At 41.7% G+C, this 27,016-nt stretch overlaps 1 protein-coding gene across 2 annotated transcripts in view; it reads right to left on the bottom strand.

The window, feature by feature from the left end:
• trim59 (tripartite motif containing 59) overlaps positions 1-27,016 on the bottom strand; it is a 48,549-nt gene that overhangs the window by 6,952 nt on the left and 14,581 nt on the right. For both annotated transcript variants that reach the window (XM_061973239.1, XM_061973238.1), the window contains 2 exons: positions 21,282-21,560; positions 7,562-7,783 (listed from right to left, as the gene is read on the bottom strand). In XM_061973239.1, coding sequence (XP_061829223.1) covers positions 7,562-7,783; positions 21,282-21,536 — 477 coding nt within the window. In that variant the 5' untranslated portion in view covers positions 21,537-21,560. The remainder of the gene's footprint in view (positions 1-7,561; positions 7,784-21,281; positions 21,561-27,016) is intronic.

Below are 27,016 nucleotides of genomic sequence, written 5' to 3'. Positions count from 1 at the left end.
ACTCGGGTCCGCATGGAGCTGGAGGGGGCGTGGCTTCCAGCTCCGCCTGAATTTCGGGAGAAAATTTGTCCCGGGAGGTTTTCGGGAGAGGCGCTGAATTCCGGGAGTCTCCCGGAAAATCCGGGAGGGTTGGCAAGTATGGGTTTCTATTTATCTTGTAGACTGTATCTCTGTTGAGAGTTTATTCTGTCTTGACACTTTGTATTGATATTTTCTATTACATTCTTCCCTTAAATTATATTATAATTTTATATGTATTTTTTTATGTATGTCGCTTTGGATAAAAGCTTCTGTCCAGTTAGCTAACATATATTCATCATTTATTTCAACTTTATGTTATTCAAGTATGACACTTTTAAATGTAATTAATTTAATTGACAAGCAATTCTATTATGGTCATACTCTTGTTTGCTAGCGGCTACGATTTCAGTACTATTGAAGATCTTTGCTCCTTCTCAACTCTCTGGTAATATTATCTACACAAATACAACCAACAGTACGTTAATGTTAAATCTTACTTGTGAAAGGTAATCCCCCCGATTCCTATTTTCAACAGTCCGCTCATTTGAGCAGGAAAACGCTGAACACCATCTTTGTTTTCTACCTGTCAACTGTCAGTTTAGGCTGCTCATCACCACTTCAAGATGGCGGCCCAATTTCTCGCAACACAGCAGCCAATGCTGCGTCTACTTATAACATGTCTATGGTCAGTGTTCCTGCGGTGGGGTGAGTAGAAAGGTGTTTAGCAGGTAAGCATAAGGCAGCGGACTCTCCCCAAATGATAATAAACACCTCCCAGTCAACTACTAGTAACATCACTATGAGCCCGTTGACCTTCTAGAAACATAAGCGGCAGCTCAGCTCGCTCGCAGTCCTTGAGGTGAAGGCTAATTAGCTTTTAGCGTAACGTTAGCTCACTGTGCCGTGTGTGCGTGCGTGCATGCGTGTGTGTCTGTCTGAGAGAAAGACAAGCATTTTTGACCTACAGTTAACAACTAAGTTATTTCACTTTACCTTTTTCTGTGTTGATTGAGCTGTGTTGAAGCAGCAAAAAAGGACATTATGTAAAATGAAGAGTTTCTGTCTCTGATAGTTGATATAATAATATAACTGCATCATGGTGTTCAGGGGATGAATAGTCTCTTCTATTGCTATTGTGCTATTTTTTTCCAGCTATAGTTACATTAATCATTAGTAATGTAGCAGCCTAGTTTTGAATGGCGGGGTCCCTGCTATCACATGTTGATACAAATATAACATTTACATAATAAAATCAACTACAGGCTTCCCAAATGCTGTAATAAATGAAGCATGATGAGTTGAACATATGTCAGCATGTGACTTATTGCAAACGCTTACTTACAGTAAGTCATTAATTTGAGTTTGTAAATTAGTGAGTCAAAATATTGACTTAGTAAATCATAATAATGCTCTTGTCAGAGTATGTGAGTGGACTGACCGTGTCCCAGGTCTTGTCAGAGTGTATGTGAGTGGACTGACTGTGTCCCAGGTCTTGTCATAGTGTATGTGAGTGGACTGACCGTGTCCCAGGTCTTGTCAGAGTGTATGTGAGTGGACTGACTGTGTCCCAGGTCTTGTCAGAGTGTATGTGAGTGGACTGACTGTGTCCCAGGTCTTGTCAGAGAGTATGTGAGTGGACTGACCATGTCCCAGGTCTTGTCAGAGAGTATGTGAGTGGACTGACTGTGTCCCAGGTCTTGTCAGAGTGTATGAGAGTGGACTGACTGTGTCCCAGGTCTTGTCAGAGTGTATGTGAGTGGACTGACTGGGTCCCAGGTCTTGTCAGAGTGTATGTGAGTGGACTGATTGTGTCCCAGGTCTTGTCATAGTGTATGTGCGTGGACTGACTGTGTCCCAGGTCTTGTCAGAGTGTATGTGAGTGGACTGACTGGGTCCCAGGTCTTGTCATAGTGTATGTGAGTGGACTGACCGTGTCCCAGGTCTTGTCAGAGTGTATGTGAGTGGACTGACTGGGTCCCAGGTCTTATCAGAGTGTATGACAGTGGACTGACCATGTCCCAGGTCTTGTCAGAGTGTATGTGAGTGGACTGACTGTGTCCCAGGTCTTGTCAGAGTGTATGTGAGTGGACTGACTGTGTCCCAGGTCTTGTCAGAGTGTATGAGAGTGGACTGACTGTGTCCCAGGTCTTGTTATAGTGTATGAGAGTGGACTGACTGTGTCCCAGGTCTTGTCAGAGTGTATGACAGTGGACTGACTGTGTCCCAGGTCTTGTTATAGTGTATGTGAGTGGACTGACTGTGCTCCATGTCTTGTCAGAGTGTATGTGAGTGGACTGACCGTGTCCCAGGTCTTGTCATAGTGTATGTGAGTGGACTGACCGTGTCCCAGGTCTTGTCATAGTGTATGTGAGTGGACTGACCGTGTCCCAGGTCTTGTCAGAGTGTATGTGAGTGGACTGACCGTGTCCCAGGTCTTGTCAGAGTGTATGTGAGTGGACTGACTGTCTCCCAGGTCTTGTCATAGTGTATGTGAGTGGACTGACTGTGTCCCAGCTCTTGTCATAGTGTATGTGAGTGGACTGACTGTGTCCCAGGTCTTGTCATAGTGCATGTGAGTGGACTGACCGTGTCCCAGGTCTTGTCATAGTGTATGTGAGTGGACTGACTGTGTCCCAGGTCTTGTCATAGTGTATGTGAGTGGACTGACTGGGTCCCAGGTCTTGTCAGAGTGTATGTGAGTGGACTGGCTGTGTCCCAGGTCTTGTCATAGTGTATGTGAGTGGACTGACTGGGTCCCAGGTCTTGTCAGAGTGTATGTGAGTGGACTGACTGTGTCCCAGGTCTTGTCAGAGTGTATGTGAGTGGACTGACTGTGTCCCAGGTCTTGTCAGAGTGTATGTGAGTGGACTGACTGTGTCCCAGGTCTTGTCAGAGAGTATGTGAGTGGACTGACCATGTCCCAGGTCTTGTCAGAGAGTATGTGAGTGGACTGACTGTGTCCCAGGTCTTGTCAGAGTGTATGAGAGTGGACTGACTGTGTCCCAGGTCTTGTCAGAGTGTATGTGAGTGGACTGACTGGGTCCCAGGTCTTGTCAGAGTGTATGTGAGTGGACTGATTGTGTCCCAGGTCTTGTCATAGTGTATGTGCGTGGACTGACTGTGTCCCAGGTCTTGTCAGAGTGTATGTGAGTGGACTGACTGGGTCCCAGGTCTTGTCATAGTGTATGTGAGTGGACTGACCGTGTCCCAGGTCTTGTCAGAGTGTATGTGAGTGGACTGACTGGGTCCCAGGTCTTATCAGAGTGTATGACAGTGGACTGACCATGTCCCAGGTCTTGTCAGAGTGTATGTGAGTGGACTGACTGTGTCCCAGGTCTTGTCAGAGTGTATGTGAGTGGACTGACTGTGTCCCAGGTCTTGTCAGAGTGTATGAGAGTGGACTGACTGTGTCCCAGGTCTTGTTATAGTGTATGAGAGTGGACTGACTGTGTCCCAGGTCTTGTCAGAGTGTATGACAGTGGACTGACTGTGTCCCAGGTCTTGTTATAGTGTATGTGAGTGGACTGACTGTGCTCCATGTCTTGTCAGAGTGTATGTGAGTGGACTGACCGTGTCCCAGGTCTTGTCATAGTGTATGTGAGTGGACTGACCGTGTCCCAGGTCTTGTCATAGTGTATGTGAGTGGACTGACCGTGTCCCAGGTCTTGTCAGAGTGTATGTGAGTGGACTGACCGTGTCCCAGGTCTTGTCAGAGTGTATGTGAGTGGACTGACTGTCTCCCAGGTCTTGTCATAGTGTATGTGAGTGGACTGACTGTGTCCCAGCTCTTGTCATAGTGTATGTGAGTGGACTGACTGTGTCCCAGGTCTTGTCATAGTGCATGTGAGTGGACTGACCGTGTCCCAGGTCTTGTCATAGTGTATGTGAGTGGACTGACTGTGTCCCAGGTCTTGTCATAGTGTATGTGAGTGGACTGACTGGGTCCCAGGTCTTGTCAGAGTGTATGTGAGTGGACTGGCTGTGTCCCAGGTCTTGTCATAGTGTATGTGAGTGGACTGACTGGGTCCCAGGTCTTGTCAGAGTGTATGTGAGTGGACTGACTGTGTCCCAGGTCTTGTCAGAGTGTATGTGAGTGGACTGACTGTGTCCCAGGTCTTGTCAGAGTGTATGTGAGTGGACTGACCGTGTCCCAGGTCTTGTCATCGTGTATGTGAGTGGACTGACTGTGTCCCAGGTCTTGTCAGAGTGTATGTGAGTGGACTGACTGTGTCCCAGGTCTTGTCATAGTGTATGTGAGTGGACTGACTGTGTCCCAGGTCTTGTCAGAGTGTATGAGAGTGGACTGACTGTGTCCCAGGTCTTGTCAGAGTGTATGTGAGTAGACTGACTGGGTCCCAGGTCTTGTCATAGTGTATGTGAGTGGACTGACTGTGTCCCAGGTCTTGTCATAGTGTATGTGAGTGGACTGACTGTGTCCCAGGTCTTGTCATAGTGTATGTGAGTGGACTGACTGTGCCCCAGGTCTTGTCATAGTGTATGTGAGTGGACTGACAGTGTCCCAGGTCTTGTCATAGTGTATGTGAGTGGACTAACCGTGTCCCAGGTCTTGTCATAGTGTATGTGAGTGGACTGACTGTGTCCCAGGTCTTGTCATAGTGTATGTGAGTGGACTGACTGTGTCCCAGGTCCTGTCATAGTGTATGTGAGTGGACTGACTGTGTCCCAGGTCTTGTCATAGTGTATGTGAGTGGACTGACAATGTCCCAGGTCTTGTCAGAGTGTATGTGAGTGGACTGACTGTGTCCCAGGTCTTGTCATAGTGTATGTGAGTGGACTGACCGTGTCCCAGGTCTTGTCATAGTGTATGTGAGTGGACTGACTGTGTCCCAGGTCTTGCCATAGTGTATGTGAGTGGACTGACTGTGTCCCAGGTCTTGTCAGAGTGTATGTGAGTGGACTGACTGTGTCCCAGCTCTTGTCATAGTGTATGTGAGTGGACTGACTGTGTCCCAGGTCTTGTCATAGTGTATGTGAGTGGACTGACTGTGTCCCAGGTCTTGTCAGAGTGTATGAGAGTGGACTGACTGTGTCCCAGGTCTTGTCAGAGTGTATGAGAGTGGACTGACAGTGTCCCAGGTCTTGTCATAGTGTATGTGAGTGGACTGACAGTGTCCCAGGTCTTGTCATAGTGCATGTGAGTGGACTGACCATGTCCCAGGTCTTGTCAGAGTGTATGAAGTGGACTGACTGTGTCCCAGGTCTTGTCAGAGTGTATGTGAGTGGACTGACCATGTCCCAGGTCTTGTCAGAGTGTATGTGAGTGGACTGACCGTGTCCCAGGTCTTGTCATAGTGCATGTGAGTGGACTGACTGTGTCCCAGGTCTTGTCATAGTGTATGTGAGTGGACTGACTGTGTCCCAGGTCTTGTCAGAGTGTATGTGAGTGGACTGAATGTGTCCCAGGTCTTGTCAGAGTGTATGTGAGTGGACTGACTGGGTCCCAGGTCTTGTCATAGTGTATGTGAGTGGACTGCCAGTGTCCCAGGTCTTGTCAGAGTGTATGTGAGTGGACTGACTGGGTCCCAGGTCTTGTCAGAGTGTATGTGAGTGGACTGATTGTGTCCCAGGTCTTGTCATAGTGTATGTGAGTGGACTGACTGTGCCCCAGGTCTTGTCAGTGTATGTGAGTGGACTGACAGTGTGCCAGGTCTTGTCATAGTGTATGTGAGTGGACTGACTGTGCCCCAGGTCTTGTCAGTGTATGTGAGTGGACTGACAGTGTGCCAGGTCTTGTCATAGTGTATGTGAGTGGACTGACTGTGTCCCAGGTCTTGTCAGAGTGTATGTGAGTGGACTGACTGGGTCCCAGGTCTTGTCATAGTATATGTGAGTGGACTGACTGTGTCCCAGGTCTTGTCAGAGTGTATGAGAGTGGACTGACTGTGTCCCAGGTCTTGTCATAGTGTATGTGAGTGGACTGACTGTGTCCCAGGTCTTGTCATAGTGTATGTGAGTGGACTGACTGGGTCCCAGGTCTTGTCATAGTGTATGTGAGTGGACTGACTGGGTCCCAGGTCTTGTCAGAGTGTATGTGAGTGGACTGACCGTGTCCCAGGTCTTGTCATAGTGTATGTGAGTGGACTGACTGTGTCCCAGGTCTTGTCATAGTGTATGTGAGTGGACTGACCGTGTCCCAGGTCTTGTCATAGTGTATGTGAGTGGACTGACTGTGTCCCAGGTCTTGTCAGAGTGTATGTGAGTGGACTGACCGTGTCCCAGGTCTTGTCAGAGTGTATGTGAGTGGACTGACCGTGTCCCAGGTCTTGTCAGAGTGTATGTGAGTGGACTGACCGTGTCCCAGGTCTTGTCAGAGTGTATGTGAGTGGACTGACTGTGTCCCAGGTCTTGTCAGAGTGTATGTGAGTGGACTGACCGTGTCCCAGGTCTTGTCATAGTGTATGTGAGTGGACTGACTGTGTCCCAGGTCTTGTCAGAGTGTATGTGAGTGGACTGACTGTGTCCCAGGTCTTGTCATAGTGTATGTGAGTGGACTGACTGTGTCCCAGGTCTTGTCAGAGTGTATGTGAGTGGACTGACTGGGTCCCAGGTCTTGTCAGAGTGTATGAGAGTGGACTGACTGTGTCCCAGGTCTTGTCAGTGTATGTGAGTGGACTGACCGTGTCCCAGGTCTTGTCATAGTGTATGTGAGTGGACTGACTGTGTCCCAGGTCTTGTCATAGTGTATGTGAGTGGACTGACTGTGTCCCAGGTCTTGTCAGAGTGTATGAGAGTGGACTGACTGTGTCCCAGGTCTTGTTATAGTGCATGTGAGTGGACAGACTGTGCCCCAGGTCTTGTCAGAGTGTATGTGAGTGGACTGACAGTGTCCCAGGTCTTGTCAGAGTGTATGTGAGTGGACTGACCGTGTCCCAGGTCTTGTCATAGTGTATGTGAGTGGACTGACTGTGTCCCAGGTCTTGTCAGAGTGTATGTGAGTGGACTGACTGGGTCCCAGGTCTTGTCATAGTGTATGTGAGTGGACTGACTGTGTCCCAGGTCTTGTCATAGTGTATGAGAGTGGACTGACTGTGCTCCATGTCTTGTCAGAGTGTATGTGAGTGGACTGACCATGTCCCAGGTCTTGTCATAGTGTATGTGAGTGGACTGACTGTGTCCCAGGTCTTGTCATAGTGTATGTGAGTGGACTGACTGTGTCCCAGGTCTTGTCAGAGTGTATGTGAGTGGACTGACCGTGTCCCAGGTCTTGTCAGAGTGTATGTGAGTGGACTGACTGTGTCCCAGGTCTTGTCAGAGTGTATGTGAGTGGACTGACTGTGTCCCAGCTCTTGTCATAGTGTATGTGAGTTGACTGACTGTGTCCCAGGTCTTGTCAGAGTGTATGAGAGTGGACTGACTGTGTCCCAGGTCTTGTCATAGTGTATGTGAGTGGACTGACTGTGTCCCAGGTCTTGTCAGAGTGTATGTGAGTGGACTGACTGTGTCCCAGGTCTTGTCAGAGTGTATGTGAGTGGACTGACCGTGTCCCAGGTCTTGTCAGAGTGTATGTGAGTGGACTGACCATGTCCCAGGTCCTGTCAGAGAGTCTGGCCAGCAGGACTGAGGGGGTCTGCTTCTCCCTGATGAAGGCGGCCTGCAGGTCGTCAATGAGGTGGTTCTTGTGGCGGCCCACAGTCAGACACAGACCACAGATGAGCTGGCGGTCCTGGACACAGTACATGTTGAGGGGCTGCCTGAAGTGGTCTGAACACAAGGGCAGTCTGGGCTGGCTCTCCTTCTGGTACTGACATGGGAGCAAGAAGAAGAAGAAGAAGAGTTAAGGATGAGGAACATTTATTGATCTTGATATTGTATTGATCCGTCATAGTGAAGAAGGAGCTGAGCCGGAAGGCAAAGCACTCCACCTTCACCTGTGGTCATGACCTTGGCCTTGTTTCCTTACGTGGGGTGGAGGGCTCTCCTTCAGAGATAGGGTGAGGAGCTCACTGCTCCTCCACATGAGGTGGTTTGGGCATCTGGTCAGGATGTCCCCTGGACGCCTCCCTGGGGAGATGTCCAGGGGACATATGACCGGTAAGAGGCCTCAGAGAAAACCCAGGAAACATTGGGGAGAGGTGACCACAGATGACGCGCTAGCTGTCCAAAGTCGGGACCCAGGGTGGACCACTCATCTGTGCATCAGTTGGGGACGTCTCTGCGCTGCTGACCTGTCTCCACTCAAGATGATCTCCTGCTGGCCCCACTATGGACTGGACTCTCACTATTATGTTAGATCCACTATGGACTGGACTCTCACACTATTATGTTAGATCCACTATGGACTGGACTCTCACACTATTATGTTAGATCCACTATGGACTGGACTCTCACTATTATGTTAGATCCACTATGGACTGGACTCTCACACTATTATGTTAGATCCACTATGGACTGGACTCTCACACTATTATGTTAGATCCACTATGGACTGGACTCTCACTATTATGTTAGATCCACTAAGGACTGGACTCTCACACTATTATGTTAGATCCACTATGGACTGGACTCTCACAATATTATGTTAGATCCACTATGGACTGGACTCTCACAATATTATATTAGATCCACTATGGACTGGGCTCTCACTATTATGTTAGATCCACTATGGACTGGACTCTCACACTATTATGTTAGATCCACTATGGACTAGACTCTCACACTATTATGTTGGATCCACTATGGACTGGACTCTCACACTATTATGTTAGATCCACTATGGACTGGACTCTCACAATATTATATTAGATCCACTATGGACTGGGCTCTCACTATTATGTTAGATCCACTATGGACTGGACTCTCACACTATTATGTTAGATTCACTATGGACTGGACTATCACTATTATGTTAGATCCACTATGGACTGGACTCTCACACTATTATGTTAGATCCACTATGGACTGGACTCTCACACTATTATGTTAGATCCACTATGGACTGGACTCTTACTATTATGTTAGATCCACTAAGGACTGGACTCTCACACTATTATGTTAGATCCACTATGGACTGGACTCTCACAATATTATGTTAGATCCACTATGGACTGGACTCTCACAATATTATATTAGATCCACTATGGACTGGGCTCTCACTATTATGTTAGATCCACTATGGACTGGACTCTCACACTATTATGTTAGATCCACTATGGACTAGACTCTCACACTATTATGTTGGATCCACTATGGACTGGACTCTCACACTATTATGTTAGATCCACTATGGACTGGACTCTCACACTATTATGTTAGATCCACTATGGACTGGACTATCACTATTATGTTAGATCCATTATGGACTGGACTCTCACACTATTATGTTAGATCCACTATGGACTGGACTCTCACTATTATGTTAGATCCACTATGGACTGGACTCTCACACTATTATGTTAGATCCACTATGGACTGGACTCTCACACTATTATGTTAGATCCACTATGGACTGGACTCTCACACTATTATGTTAGATCCACTATGGACTGAACTCTCACACTATTATGTTAGATCCACTATGGACTGGACTCTCACTATTATGTTAGATCCACAATGGACTGGACTCTCACTGTTATGTTAGATCCACTATGGACTGGACTCTCACTATTATGTTAGATCCACTATGGACTGGACTCTCACTATTATGTTAGATCCACTATGGACTGGACTCTCACTATTATGTTAGACCCACTATGGACTGGACTCTCATTATTATGTTAGATCCACTATGGACTGGACTCTCACACTATTATGTTAGATCCACTATGGACTGGACTCTCACTATTATGCTAGATCCACTATGGACTGGACTCTCACACTATTATGTTAGATCCACTATGGACTGGACTCTCACTATTATGTTAGATCCACTATGGACTGGACTCTCACTATTATGTTAGATCCACTATGGACTGGCCTTTCACTATTATGTTAGATCCACTATGGACTGGACTCTCACAATATTAGATTAGATCCACTATGGACTGGACTCTCACACTATTGTTCGATCCACTATGGACTGGACTCTCACTATTATATTAGATCCACTATGGACTGGACTCTCACTATTATATTAGATCCACTATGGACTGGACTCTCACTATTATGTTAGATCCACTATGGACTGGACTCTCACTATTATGTTAGATCCACTATGGACTGGACTCTCACACTATTATGTTAGATCCACTATGGACTGGACTCTCACTATTATGTTAGATCCACTATGGACTGGACTCTCACTATTATGTTAGATCCACTATGGACTGGACTCTCACACTATTATGTTAGATCCACTATGGACTGACTCTCACACTATTATGCTAGATCCACTATGGACTGGACTTCAGAATCAACAATGTGTGTGCACTGTAAGTGAACGGGCACATACAGTTGATAGACAGTTGCGATAGCCAATCAGATCACAAGTTGTTGACAGTAGCCTACCTAGATAGCCTGATGTTAACCAGACTGTGATTGGATACTCACTTGTCACTCCAAAGTGAGTTTGCTAAGTTTAAAAATGCGCCAAAATCATTGAATGAAAGAAACTGCTGTTCTAAATGTGTCCACTAGATGTCACAATAGCAATTCTTTTTATACATATGTAAAAAAAAAAAAAAAAAATCAACCACATGATGTTAGTGCACCAGTCGAGTAAAATGATCAAACTACATAAATAACATCTTTTAATTTGATTTTGATAATAACTTTTTTATCTTGATATTAGTGATGGGTTGATGAGGCGTCATGAAGCGTTTCGACACATTGCAAAACTGTATTGATACTGTGTCGATACTGTGTCACTAAATACTGACATCTGCTGGACATTAAAAATCCCTACAGGCAACCTATGGACCGACTCAACTGACACTGATTTGATGCCCTAGTACAGGGGTCACCAACCTTTTTGAAACCAAAAACTACTTCTTGGGTACTGATTAATGCGAAGGGCTACCAGTTTGATACACACTTAAATAAATAAATATATTGTCATTTGTAAGTTACACGTAAGTGTGATTTAAACAAGAATAGCTAAATAAATAAATCTATATATATATAAAAAAAATGGGTATTTCTGTCTGTCATTCCGTCGTACATTTTTTTTCCCTTTTACGGAAGGTTTTTTGTAGAGAATAAATGATGAAAAAAAACACTTGAACGGTTTAAAAGAGGAGAAAACGCGAAAAAATTTAAAATAAAATTTTGAAACATAGTTTATCTTCAATTTCGACTCTTTAAAATTCAAAATTCAACCGACAAAAAGAAGAGGAAAAACTAGCTAATTTGAATCTTTTTGAAAAAATTAAAAAAAGAATTTATGGAACATCATTAGTAATTTTTCCTGATTAAGATACATTTTAGAGTTTTGATGACATGTTTTTAAATTGGTTAAAATCCAATCTGCACTTTGTTAGAATATTTAACAAATTCCATCCATCCATCCATCTTCTTCCGCTTATCCGAGGTCGGGTCGCGGGGGCAGCAGCCTAAGCAGGGAAGCCCAGACTTCCCTTTCCCCAGCCACTTCGTCCAGCTCCTCCCGGGGGATCCCGAGGCGTTCCCAGGCCAGCCGGGAGAGATAGTCTTCCCAGCGTGTCCTGGGTCTTCCCCGTGGCCTCCTACCGGTCGGACGTGCCCGAAACACCTTCCTAGGGAGGCGTTTGGGTGGCATCCTGACCAGATGCCCGAACCACCTCATCTGGCTCCTCTCGATGTGGAGGAGCAGCGGCTTTACTTTGAGCTCCCCCCGGATGGCAGAGCTTCTCACCCTATCTCTAAGGGAGAGCCCTGCCACCCGGCGGAGGAAACTAATTTCGGCCGCTTGTACCCGTGATCTTGTCCTTTCGGTCATGACCCAAAGCTCATGACCATAGGTGAGGATGGGAACGTAGATTGACCGGTAAATCGAGAGCTTTGCCTTCCGGCTCAGCTCCTTCTTCACCACAACGGATCGATACAGCGTCCGCATTACTGAAGACGCCGCACCAATCCGCCTGTCGATCTCACGATCCACTCTTCCCCCACTCGTGAACAAGACTCCGAGGTACTTGAACTCCTCCACTTGGGGCAAGATCTCCTCCCCAACCCGGAGATGGCACTCCACCCTTTTCCGGGCGAGAACCATGGACTCGGACTTGGAGGTGCTGATTCTCATCCCAGTCGCTTCACACTCGGCTGCGAACCGATCCAGTGAGAGCTGAAGATCCTGGCCAGATGAAGCCATCAGGACCACATCATCTGCAAATAGCAGAGACCTAATCCTGCAGCCACCAAACCAGATCCCCTCAACGCCTTGACTGCGCCTAGAAATTCTGTCCATAAAAGTTATGAACAGAATGGGTGACAAAGGGCAGCCTTGGCGGAGTCCAACCCTCACTAGAAACGTGTCCGACTTACTACCGGCAATGCGGACCAAGCTCTGGCACTGATCATACAGGGAGCGGACTGCCACAATCAGACAGTCCGATACCCCATACTCTCTGAGCACTCCCCATAGGACTTCCCGAGGGACACGGTCGAATGCCTTCTCCAAGTCTACAAAGCACATGTAGACTGGTTGGGCAAACTCCCATGCACCCTCAAGGACCCTGCCGAGAGTATAGAGCTGGTCCACAGTTCCACGACCAGGACGAAAACCACACTGTTCCTCCTGAATCCGAGGTTCGACTATCCGGCGTAGCCTATTTAACAAATTGGACCAAGCTATATTTCTAACAAAGACAAATCAGTATTTCTTCTAGATTTTCCAGAACAAAAATTTGAAAAGAAATTCAAAATACTTTGAAATAAGATTTCAATTTGATTCTACAGATTTTCTAGATTTGCCAGAATAATTTTTTTGAATTTTAATCATAGTAAGTTTGAAGAAATATTTCACAAATATTCTTCGTCGAAAAAACAGAAGCTAAAATATTTATTATTCTTTACAATAAAAAATAAATAAATTTACTTGAACATTGATTTAAATTGTCAGGAAAGAAGAGGAAGAAATTTAAAAGGTAAAAAGGTATATTTGTTTAAAAATCCTAAAATCATTTTTAAGGTTGTATTTTTTTCTCTAAAATTGTATTTCTAAAAGTAACAAGAAGCAAAGTAAAAAATAAATGAATTTATTTAAACAAGTGAAGACCCATCCATCCATCCATTTTCTACCGCTTATTCCAAGTGAAGACTGAGTCTTTAAAAAATGTTCTTGGATTTTCAAATTCTATTTGAGTTTTGTCTCTTAAAATTAAAAATGTCGAGCAAAGCGAGACCAGCTTGCTAGTAAATAAATACAATTTAAAAAAAATAGAGGCAGCTCACTGGTAAGTGCTGCTCTTTGAGCTATTTTTAGAACAGGCCAGCGGGCGACTGATCTGGTCCTTACGGGCTACCTGGTGACCGCGGGCACCGCGTTGGTGACCCCTGCCCTAGTATATACAATAATAGAAACCAAGTCATTGTATTTCAATTAGGATTATTTCATATCTTCATTTAAATAAAAATATATTTTTATCTTTTTTAGATACAGTCAATAAATAATGTGAACATGTATCATAGACTGGGAATTTTTTTAATTTTATTTTTTTAAACATTTTTATAAACAAAAAAAAAAAAAAAGTTTTTCTGAAGTTGTCTTTATTTTTAAGTTATCATGCCGTGATTTTACCAGAGTAGATTTCCCTCCATGTGGCCCCCCCATCTAAAATGAGTTAGACCCCAATGCTGTACAGCCTAACTTTATTTTACAACACTTTATTAGGCTATTTCATTACGAATTACACTAAGACAGGTGTGCTCATTACGTCGATCGCGAGCTACCGGTCGATCTCGGAGGGTGTGTCAGTCGATCACCAGCCAGGCATTAAAAAAAATAGTCCTAAAAATGAGCGATCATAAATCTTCACTATGACGTCACTTTGGTCACTTGATTGACATTCACGGCACCCGAGGGTCTTCTGAGATGACGCTGGCTGCTGCCAGCTCATTAAGATGACCGACTGGAAGGCGAGAAACACTTTATTTCAACAGACTCTGGCGCCGTACCTGTCGTCAAAACTCCAAAGACCGACTGCACAGTTGCACAGTTGCGCTAACAAAACGAGTCTCAGAAAGCTGGCGTGCACAAGCTAGCAAGCTACGGAGTTTGCCGACAATGTATTTCTTGTAAAGTGTATACAAAGGAGTACGGAAGCTGGACAAATAAGATGCCAAAAACCAACCACTTTCATGTGGTATTGGACGGAATGGAGGACTTTTTTTCTCCTCCATTCGAAAATGCGGACGTTTTTAGCACCACTGTCTGATTCCAATCACTGCAAGTCATCAGAATCAGGTAATACACCAACTTATATTCTTGTCTTCATGAAAGAAAGGAATCTATATGTGTTAAACATGCTTGTATTATCTTTAAACACCTTTAACTTATTAACAATATTAACTATATGTGTTAAACATGCTTGTATTATCTTTAAACACCTTTAACTTATTAACAATATTAACTATATGTGTTAAACATGCTTGTATTATCTTTAAACACCTTTAACTTATTAACAATATTAACTATGTGTTAAACATGCTTGTATTATCTTTAAACACCTTTAACTTATTAACAATATTAACTATATGTGTTAAACATGCTTGTATTATCTTTAAACACCTTTAACTTATTAACAATATTAACTATATGTGTTAAACATGCTTGTATTTGTTATGATCCGCTGCCCGGATCATATTTTTGTTTTTGTTTTCAAGTCACTTGTGTTTTCAGCACCTCTTGAGTTTGTTTCTGTTGCCATGACGGCAGATTATAGTCACCTGCCTCTGGTTAGTGTCCCGGACGCGCACCTGTTGCCCGGGCACTAATCAGAGGGCTATTTAGTTTACGTGCTGGCCTCATTCGGTCTGTTGGTTTTGTTTGCTCCTACGCAACAAGTTACGCTCCTAGTTTCGCTCATAGTTTACATTTTTGATATTAGCATCTTTGCTACCCTCTTGTTTTCCGTGCCGTGGTGCACCGCGCAGCATTTTGTTCTGCAATCAGAATAAATAATTTATTCTCACCTGCAAGCCGCTTCCTGACATCCCTCTGCATCTTGAAAGGACGACCTCCGGCATCACAATGCCGCGTAAGCGTAACAGTATTATCTTTAAACACCTTTAACTTATTAACAATATTAACTATATGTGTTAAACATGCTTGTATTATCTTTAACCACCTTTAACTTATTAACAATATTAACTATATGTGTTAAACATGCTTGTATTATCTTTAAACACCTTTAACTTATTAACAATATTAACTATATGTGTTAAACATGCTTGTATTATCTTTAAACACCTTTAACTTGTTAACAATATTAACTATATGTGTTAAACATGCTTGTATTATCTTTAAACACCTTTAAGTTGTTAACAATATTAACTATATGTATTAAACATACATGTATTATCATTAAACACCTTTAATTTTTTAACAATATTAACTATATGTGTTAAACATGCTTTCATTATCTTTAAACACCTTTTATTTGTTAACAATATTAACTATATGTATTAAACATGCTTGTATTATCTTTAAACACCTTTAACTTGTTAACAATATTAACTATATGTGTTAAACATGCTTGTATTATCTTTAAACACCTTTAAGTTGTTAACAATATTAACTATATGTATTAAACATACGTGTATTATCATTAAACACCTTTAATTTTTTAACAATATTAACTATATGTGTTAAACATGCTTTCATTATCTTTAAACACCTTTTACTTGTTAACAATATTAACTATATGTATTAAACATACTTGTATTATCATTAAACACCTTTAATGTATTAACAATATTAACTATATGTGTTAAACATGCTTGCATTATCATTAAACACCTTTAACTTGTTAACAAAAACATATATTTCGTAAATAAGTAAATATAAATGATATATATGAATGAGGTAGATCCCCACGACTTGATCAATTGAAAAGTAGCTCGCCTGCAGAAAGAGTGTGAGCACCCCTGCACTAAGATGTCAGCAACACCCTCTGTTGTCTTTTTATTGTTTGTTTTTTTTTACCCAAAAATCTAGTTTTGGGAGAAAGAAAAAAAGTAGATTTTACTTTTGCCTAAAATAGTCAAAACAGTCTTCTTCAGCAATTCGGCTAACTTAATGCTTCTTGATGTTAAAAGGGCTGTAGCACATGCTAATATTATAATATATATAATCCTACCCTAATACCTTACTGTGCAATATTACCCTTCGAGTGCAATACATCCGACACTGATTGTTATCACTCTGGTACTCTTGTCTTGTTCTGTATATTGTACAGTATTTTGTATATTGTACAGGATTGCTTATTATTTGTATTGGATAGTTGTCTGTTTATTTCAATCCTCATTTTTTGTGTAATTTATTTTTATCCCATATTTGTTTCCACTACCGCACCTTAAATTGAAGTCCTTAATCTCGTTATATGCAAATATAATGACAATAAAGTCCATTCTATTTTTCTATTCTGACTTTTGTGTCCTCCTGACCCAATACTTAATGTCACCTTGTTGTATATGTGATGTATGGTATCAATTACATGGTGCAAGTGCACAATTGCAGTCTAAATAATATATGATGTATATATATATACTGTAATATACAGTACAGGCCAAAAGTTTGGACACACCTTCTCCTCATTCAATGTGTGTTCTTTATTTTCATAACTATTTACATTGTAGATTGTCACATCAAAACTATGAATGAACACATGTGGAGTTATGTACTTAACAAAAAAAAAGGTGAAATAAGTGAAAACATGTTTTATATTCTAGTTTCTTCAAAATAGCCACCCTTTGCTCCGATTACCGATTTGCACACTCTTGGCATTCTCTCCATGAGCTTCAAGAGGTGGTCACCTGAAATGGTTTTCACTTCACAGGTGTCATAGTTTTGATGGCTTCAGTGACAATCTACAATGTAAATACCGGTAGTCATGAAAATAAAGAAAACACATTGAAATGAGAAGGTGTGTCCAAACTTTTGTATATATTTTAATATATTCACATGCATTAAAGCTACACACAAAATGGTGTGTTCCCAGTAAGTACTTTAAAAGGGTCTAAATTCCAGCGTAAGTACTTTAAAAGGGTCTAAATTCCAGCTTTAAAACCTCTAAAGCAGGGGTGCTCACACTTTTTCTGCAGGCGAGCTACTTTTCAATTGATCATACATATAATTTATATTTACTTATTTATGAAATATATGTTTTTGTTAACAAGTTAAAGGTGTTTAATGATAATGCAAGCATGTTTAACACATATAGTTAATATTATTAATACATTAAAGGTGTTTAATGATAATACAAGTATGTTTAATACATATAGTTAATATTGTTAACAAGTTAAAGGTGTTTAAAGATAATGCAAGCATGTTTAACACATATAGTTAATATTGTTAACAAGTTAAAGGTGGTTAAAGATAATACAAGCATGTTTAACACATATAGTTAATATTGTTAATACATTAAAGGTGTTTAATGATAATACAAGTATGTTTAATACATATAGTTAATATTGTTAACAAGTTAAAGGTGTTTAAAGATAATGCAAGCATGTTTAACACATATAGTTAATATTGTTAACAAGTTAAGGTGTTTAAAGATAATACAAGCATGTTTAACACATATAGATTCCTTTCTTTCATGAAGACAAGAATATAAGTTGGTGTATTACCTGATTCTGATGACTTGTATTGATAGGAATCAGACAGTGGTGATGATAACGTCCGCATTTTCGAATGGAGGAGAAAAAAAAGTCCTCCTTTCTGTCCAATACCACATGAAAGTGGTTGGTTTTTGGCATCTTATTTGTCCAGCTTCCGTACTCCTTTGTATACACTTTACAAGAAATACATTGTCGGCAAACTCCGTAGCTTGCTAGCTTGTGCACGCCAGCTTTCTGAGACTCTTATTTTGGTAGCGCAGGCAGGATGAAGCAGAGCTTTTATTGTGCAACTGTGCAGTCGGTCTTTGGAGTTTTGACGACAGGTACGGCGCCAGAGTCTGTTGAAATAAAGTGTTTCTCGCCTTCCAGTCGGTCATTTTAATGAGCTGGCAGCAGCCAGCGTCATCTCAGAAGACCCTCGGGTGCCGTGAATGTCAATCAAGTGACGAAAGTGAAGATTTATGATCGCTCATTTTTAGGACTATTTTTTTTAATGCCTGGCTGGTGATCGACTGACACACCCTCCGAGATCGACCGGTAGCTCGCGATCGACGTAATGAGCACCCCTGCTCTAAAGGCTTAGTGGCCACATGCGTGGACAGCACCTTTTAGCTCTTATTTCCAAAATTGTGTACACTACTGAATTGGGGTCGCTTATGTGGCCACTTATACTGCCATCTGGTGGTGTCAGAAGAGTATAACATACAATGGAATTTGGGAGAAAAAAAAAGTGTAAAAATAAGAAATAGCATGTCACTAAACATGAAGTACACATTTGTGTACTTATGGACTAAGTACATCGTATCAAAAGATGATTCTTAGTTTTTATTCTAATTAGGGTCCAATAAGCCCAAATAGCAAAGAGAAATAAAAAAAAAAAAAGCATGTAAACAAACAGTTTGGGCCTTAAGAGGTTAAGGCGACATTTTGGACATCAGATGTGTAACACACTATGGTACGACCTGTGACCTGTCAATTAGAGATGCGCGGTTTGCGGGCACAACCGCGGAGTCCGCGGATTATCCGCGGATCGGGCGGATGAAATTTAAAAAAATAAGATTTTATCCGCGCGCGGGTCGGGTCGGGCGGATTAATTAATTTTTTTTTGCGGGTGGCAGTTAAACCAATTGGGAAATATATATACATAGTTAAATGTTGTTACCCACATACGAAAAACGAGCAGGCACCTGCAGCATATGCCACAACAGAAGAAAAAAAAAAGAAGAGATGGACACTTTTACGGAGCGGAGAAGGGACGCCTCGCCGGGGTCCGGGACCGAGGCCCCTTCCCCCGAGAGGGCCCCACCGGGAGCCGTAGCTGAGGTGATCCGCGAGAAGGGCCCGACGCACGTCCAGGGTCACCACCGCGCCCACCGCACCGACACCCCGCCTCGTCCGCCTTCGCCGCGGCCGGCGTCACGCGCAGCAGGTAAGCAGCTTACCTGCCCGCCACCCCCGTGGCCGGGGGCTCGTAACATGGGTCACTCCGCGCGCTCCGCCCGCGCAGCTTACCTGCCCGCCACCCCTGTTGCCGGGGGCGCGTAACAGGGGTCACTCCGCGCGCAGTGCGCTCACGAAGGGGGTGGGGCTCACCCTGGTTGATATAGAGAGCAGGACGGTGGCCATGGAAGTCGGAACCCGCTAAGAAGTGTGTAACAACCCACCTGCCGAATCAACTAGCCCTGAAAGTGGATGGCGCTGGAGCGTGGGCCCATACCTGGCCGTCGCCGGCAGCGAGACGCGCTTGGAGGTGCGCTCAGCGCGGCTCCCATATGATTGCGCACTGGTGTGCGTCTGGGTCGTGACAGCGTGGCACGCGAAAGTCTGTGCTGCATTGGATCAGTCTCCTTTCTTTAACAGGCAAAAGCTTTATAACCTCACCATACCTGCCAACTTTTGAAATCAGAAAAACCTAGTAGCCAGGGTCCAAGGGCCGCAGGCCCCGGTAGGTCCAGGACAAAGTCCTGGTGGAGGGTTCAGGGCTTCGCCCCCCAACGCAAAATGATTATTAGCATTCAGACAGGTTAAAATGTTGCTAAAACCATCACTTTTCTATCAGTCACAGTGACTTTTCAAAACAAAAATATTACAGCAAAAATCATATGGGTTGATTGGCATGTTTATTCTGTAAGCTAACTTCAATAGTTTGAAATTATTTTGACAGTTAATGCCAGTTATCCTGTCAACCTTTCACAAGACTTCAATTTGTTAATTGAAAGTATAAACAGTATAAACACTTTTTACAGTAAACAAATGGTAAAACAGTACTAAACAATTCCATTAAAAAAAAAATTGGTGTCATTATTAACTTTCTGTGCAAGCTTGTATAATCTACTGCCTTGTTCAATTGTAAAAAATATTCTGTGCCTAAAATTCACATTTCTATCACAATTATCATACTGTAAACATGGCAAGCTAACTTCATTAAAATTAATAGTCCTGTCAATAGCATGGAATTACAATTCAAATGTAGTTTTTTTTGTAAGCCTTTCAAAAGAATTCAAAATATGAAAAATTAATGACAATTAATTGAAGCCATCAGACACTTGAAAAGTGGCACATCACATCTCTAATGTAATCATTTGAACTTTTCAACAGAAATAGCACTGCAAAAATATTAAGGACATAATTCTGTATTTTGGTAGTTATGCTGTCAACATTTAACAAGATTTCTTCAACTTGGACTTGAAAGCATAAATAGTATAAACACTTTTAACAGTATGTCGTGCTGTGAAATACAGCCGACAGGATTGCGCACCAAACACAAAGCAAGGCCAAAGTGCATACGGTGCAGGAGAACAAAGGACTTCTTTCATTTAAGGTTTGTGATAAACCATCAAACTCATTCGTTAAAAGGACTCTATAGTAATATAAAGCGAATTTTTCTGGACATTATCATGCAAGAAAAGTTTATTTTTGGGACCGCGATCACCGCGTAATGATTTTTAAAGGTTGCATTACAAACATTTAACTGTCCCATGTGATCAGCCAGTGCGATTGGAAGTCCATGCTCAATTATTGCCTCCGTAAATAAAACTTCGGCATTTATCACATCCAAAGAATCTGTTTGGGCGACGAAAAACCTTGAAAGTTTTCCACTTGTATCGCTAGCAACGGCATTAGACTTGTGTTTTTTTGTCCCAAAGTGGTCTTTTACATCGCTAATTCCTCCGTGTCCGATCGAAAAATCTTGTCTGCACAAGGTGCAATTCGCGTAGTTTTCACCCTTTTTTTTTTTTTTAATTAATGAAAAACCGTATTTTTTATCACTGCACCCGTAACCCGGAATAGGTTGATGAAAACCGTACGAATTACGGGAAAACCGGAGTAGTTGGCAGGTATGCCTCACTAATGCCTTGCATCGTCTATATTAGATATAACGGGCGGGTGCGGGCGGATGGCGGGCGGGTGCAGTTCTGATCAAACGTTACATCGGGTGGATGGCGGATGGTTGACGACTTTCTGATGCGGTTGCGGATGAAATATTTGCCTATCCGCGCATCTCTACTGTCAATCATTCAGACAGACAAGTGGTGACTGCCTACCTTCTCAATGATGGCCTGCAGACACACGTTGGTGGGGAGGGCGTCCACGCTGCTCAGGGACAGCTCCACCACGCAGCGACAGATGGGGCACTTCAGCGGCTGGTGGATGGGGCGCCAGATGGAGTAGTTGGGCAGTGCCTGGAGCACGCTGTCCAGGCACGCCTTGCAGAAGGTGTGCGAGCACGGGAGGACGCGGGGGTCAGAGAACAGAGAGTAACACACGGAACAGGTCAGGTCCTCCTCAAGGGTGTCCATGCCGGAGACCAAGGACCACCACGCCTAATGGAGGAAACAGAGGGAATACACTCATTAAGTTCATTTCATCCGATACCAGTAGTTTGACAAGATGAACCCTTCATCGTCTTGAAAATCTTGGAAAATTCCTTAAAGGGGAACATTATCACCAGACCTATGTAAGCGTCAATATATACCTTGATGTTGCAGAAAAAAGACCATATATTTTTTTAACCCATTTCCCAACTCTAAATGGGTGAATTTTGGCGAATTAAACGCCTTTCTAATATTCGCTCTCGGACGTTGTGACGTCACATCGGGAAGCAATCCGCCATTTTCTCAAACACCGAGTCAAATCAGCTGTTATTTTCCGTTTTTTCGACTGTTTTCCGTACCTTGGAGACATCATGCCTCGTTGAGGGTGTAACAACACGAACAGGGACGGATTCAAGTTGCACCAGTGGCCCAAAGATGCCAAAGTGGCAAGAAATCGGACGTTTGTTCCGCACACTTTACCCACGAAAGCTACGCTACCACAGAGATGGCAAGAATGTGTGGATATTCTGCGACACTCAAAGCAGATGCATTTCCAACGATAAAGTCAAAGAAATCTGCCGCCAGACCCCCGTTGAATCTGCCGGAGTGTGTGAGCAATTCAGGGACAAAGGACCTCGCTAGCACGGCAAGCGATGGCGGCAGTTTGTTCCCGCAGACGAGCGAGCTAAACCCCCTGGATGTCTTGGCTCACACCGTCCCTTATGCAACCGAAGATGATCAAGAAAAGAATGTCGACCCTAGCTTCGCTGGCCTGCTGACATGAGGGTATGTCTACAGAATATATTAATTGATGAAAATTGGGCTGTCTGCACTCTCAAAGTGCATGTTGTTGCCAAATGTATTTCATATGCTGTAAACCTAGTTCATAGTTGTTAGTTTCCTTTAAGGCTGAAACGACGCGTCGACGTAGTCGACGTCATCGGTTACGTAAATACGTCGACGCCGTTTTTGTGCGTCGGCGCGTCGCATATTTACGTCACTCTACTTTACTGTCATGGCGGAGCGCAAAGCAGACGATGCGAGCGAGGGGAAAAAAGCACGCCAAAAGTTGTCAAAAGTGTGGGAGTATTTCAATAAACGGCCTAATAATGTTGTTGTATGCACACTGTGTCGAGCGGAAATGGCCTATCATAGCAGCACAACGGCTATGAACGAACATTTGAAAAGAAAACCCCCGACAGCGTTCTTGCCATCACCATCAACAAGTCAATCGTCCGCGTGCGTATACGTTGTCATTATTACACAAAAACATGAATGTGTCATTTGTATCTGCGTTGTAAATTCATAAACTAAAGCACCGTTTCGCTCTGAGAGGCGCGTTTGGCGTGCCTGTTCAGTGTTTACAAAGACGCGCTCCTCTTTAACGCTGTGGAGAGGCGGCGGCGGCGAGCGAGCGGCGAGGCGGGGCGCGCCGGGAGCGACGCCGCAGTCGTGCCCAGGTGCGCGATCCGCGCAGTTGGAAGAGAAAAGACTTTGTGTAAAATTAAAAGATTGTAAACCTGGCAAAGCCGTCTGGCGTTCAGTCTGTCGGTCCTGAAAGAACTCCACGGCACAAGACGTGTCACAAACGCTAACGTTAATTAGTTGTGCAAATACCTTTTACAACATTAACAGTTACATATACTATGTACAAACCAACAATTAACTTTCACTTTAATCATACTATCATTGTTGTGTTATTAAGCAAAATAAGCAATACTTTTACTTTTGTTGAAATGTTTACACTGTACACTTTTTTGTATTGGATGTTTAGCTTTATTTTTGCACAATTTAGCAAATAAGCAATACTTTTACTTTTGTTGAAATGTTTACACTGTTGTTACAGAATATTTCCATTTTGCACTTTTTTGTATTGGATGTTTATCTTTATTTTTGCACATTTTAAAGCAAAATAAGCAATACTTTTACTTTTGAAATGCTTATACTATTCCAGAATATTAAGATTTGCACTGGATGTTTACTTTTATATTTGCACATTAAAAAGCAAATAAGCTACTTTTAATTTTGTTAAATGTTAAAAGTTTTAAATGTTTACATTGTTACAGAATATTTTGTCATGTTGTTGTCAATGTTGACTGAGTGGCCATACTTTTTTTTTTGTAAATAAAAGCCATGCCTTTTGAAAAAACTGGCCTACATTTATTTTTTCCTCTTCATTTTAAATTAAAAAAAAAATCGGTAAAAGGAAAAATAATCTATAGATTAATCGAAAAAAATAATCTATAGATTAACCGATTAATCGAAAAAAATAATCTATAGATTAATCGATAGAAAAATAATCGTTAGCTGCAGCCCTAGTTTCCTTTAATGCCAAACAAACACATACCAATCGTTGGTTAGAAGGCGATCGCCGAATTCGTCCTCGCTTTCTCCCGTGTCGCTGGCTGTCGTGTCGTTTTCGTCGGTTTCGCTTGCATACGGTTCAAACCGATATGGCTCAATAGCTTCAGTTTCTTCTTCAATTTCGTTTTCGCTACCTGCCTCCACACTACAGCCATCCGTTTCGATACATGCGTAATCTGTTGAATCGCTTAAGCCGCTGAAATCCGAGTCTGAATCCGAGCTAATGTCGCTATAGCTTGCTGTTCTTTCCGCCATGTTTGTTTGTGTTGGCATCACTGTGTGACGTCACAGGAAAATGGACGGGTGTATATAACGATGGTTAAAATCAGGCACTATGAAGCTTTTTTTAGGGATACTGCGTGATGGGTAAAATTTTGAAAAAAACTTCGAAAAATATAATAAGCCACTGGGAACTGATTTTTAATGGTTTTAACCATTCTGAAATTGTGATAATGTTCCCCTTTAAAATTAGCCCAAGATGACAATGCTGCACCAAAATTAGCACACTTGCTCCTAACAACTAAAAAACTAATTACCGGTATTCAAAATGCTATTTTTCATATTCAAAATGCTATTTTTCATTCCACATGTATCTTTTTATATATATATATATATATATATATATATATATATATTTGTCCACGAGATGGCGCTACTTTTTGCTGCATGCTATGAATGAAAAATTGCTTGTTTTTTTTAATTATTTTTGTTAAAGACAGTCGTGTTGGCCCTGCGAGTGAGGAGGCGACTTGTCCAGGGTGTACGCCGCCTTCCGCCCCAATGCAGCTGAGATAGGCTCCAGCGCCCCCCGCCACCCCAAAAGGGACAAGCGGTAGAAAATGGATGGATGGATGAATGTAAACATATGTAAGGATTAAAACGTCCAAAATAAGTAACACTTGATATGTATATTACGGGCTACAATAGTTCTAAAAGATTGACCTTTTTAAATTGTACAAAGTCTTCAAATGATTGTTTTTACAGTTTTTGTGAAGCTGACATTTTTAGCAACATTAGCTTAACCCAGGCCTGGGCAATTATTTTCAATCGGGGGGCCAAATTTAGAGACACAAATGAGTCTGGGGTCCAGTATATATATATATATATATATATATATATATATATATATATATATATATATATATATATATATATATAAAAAAGTATATACATATACTGTATATATAAATTAAAAAAATATATATAAAAAAAAATATATATATATAAATATATATAAATATATATATATATATATATATACTGTATATATATATATATATATATATATATATATACAGTATATATATATATATATATTTATATATATATATATATATATTTATATATATTTATATATATATATATATATTTTTTTTTATATATTTTTTTAATTTATATATATATATATACATATATATATATATACTGTATATATATACATACTGTATACACACATATGTATATACACACCTATATACATACACATATGTATGTATGTATATATATATATATACATATATATACTACCATGAATTGATTTAAGTGGAAAAACTTTAGTGGTCAATTGTACGGAATATGTACTGTACTGTGTAATCTACTAATAAAAGTCTCAATCAATCAATCAATTTATATATAAGCTGTGAAAATCTGCTGTACAGTATGTGATCTTGGGTCCTATTTTTAGGAACACTAATACAAAACCTCACAATTATGTCTGATTGAAAGCTAAAAACGTTATGACAGACCACCTTAAAAAACAGAATTTAAAGAATTTTGTTTTTTTTACTGAATGAGACACCCAGAATGTACATGAAAATAAAGAATGTGGGATTTACAATATTAACTATAGAGGATAAAAGACTGAATATTGACAACATATGAACGTCACACCCTTTCTCCATCCACATATTTTATAATCAAGCGAAACGCAACAAAAATGCAACAAACACAGTGAAATATGAACATGAAGGGTAAAAAAACACAAAAAAAAACTACAATCTGATATATGTGATTAGGGCTGCAACTAACGATTAATTTGATAATCGATTAATCTGTCGATTATTACTTCGATTAATCGATTAATAATCGGATAAAAGAGACAAACTACATTTCTATCCTTTCCAGTATTTTATTGGGAAAAAAACCAGCATACTGGCACCATACTTATTTTGATTATTGTTTCTCAGCTGTTTGTACATGTTGCAGTTTATAAATAAAGGTTTATAAAAAAAATAAAAAATAAATATTTTTTTTAATTAAATACAAAAATGCCTCTGTGCATGCGCATAGCATAGATCCAACGAATCGATGACTAAATTAATCACCAACTATTTTTATAATCGATTTATGTGATATATCACTAAGCTTGAGAACTTTGTTGCAAAAATCTCCTTCCACGTTTGTCCCTGACACCCACATTTCAGGCTCTGGAAACACTCTGTGGAAACACTCCCCACCCACACTGCTTGGTACCTCGTCTGAGCTGACTTACATTACCTTAGTAACTAATTAGATGACCATTGTAACTAATTAGATGACCATAGTAACTAATTACATTACCATAGTAACTAATTAGATGACCATAGTAACTAATTAGATAAGCATAGTAAATAATTAGATGACCATAGTAACTAATTAGATGACCATAGTAACTAATTAGATGAGCATAGTAACTAATTAGATCATACTTGCCAACCTTGAGACCTCCGATTTCGGGAGGTGGGGGCGTGGTCGGGGGTGGGACGGGGGCGTGGTTGAGGGCGGGGGCGTGGTTAAGAGGGGAGGAGTATATTGACAGCTAAAATTCACCAAGTCAAGTATTTCAAACATATATATATATATATATATACAAATCATCTCAAACCACAACAAAACAATTGCAAATGAGCCGTCGACCCCCAGTCAGAGCGACTCCAAAACCAACAAAGCATGTAACTGTCGAAAGAAACCTGATTGCCCCCTCAACGGGGGGTGCTTACAAACATCAGTTGTCTACCAATCTAAGGTAATACGCAAGGACATTAACACATCCGACACATATGTAGGATTAACCGAGGGTGAATTCAAAACCAGATGGAACAATCACAAGGCTTCTTTCAGGA

The sequence above is a fragment of the Nerophis lumbriciformis genome, linkage group LG17 (genome assembly GCF_033978685.3).
Source record: "Nerophis lumbriciformis linkage group LG17, RoL_Nlum_v2.1, whole genome shotgun sequence".
In the NCBI taxonomy this organism is placed as follows: domain Eukaryota; kingdom Metazoa; phylum Chordata; class Actinopteri; order Syngnathiformes; family Syngnathidae; genus Nerophis; species Nerophis lumbriciformis.
This window is presented reverse-complemented; position numbering and strand designations above follow the sequence as displayed.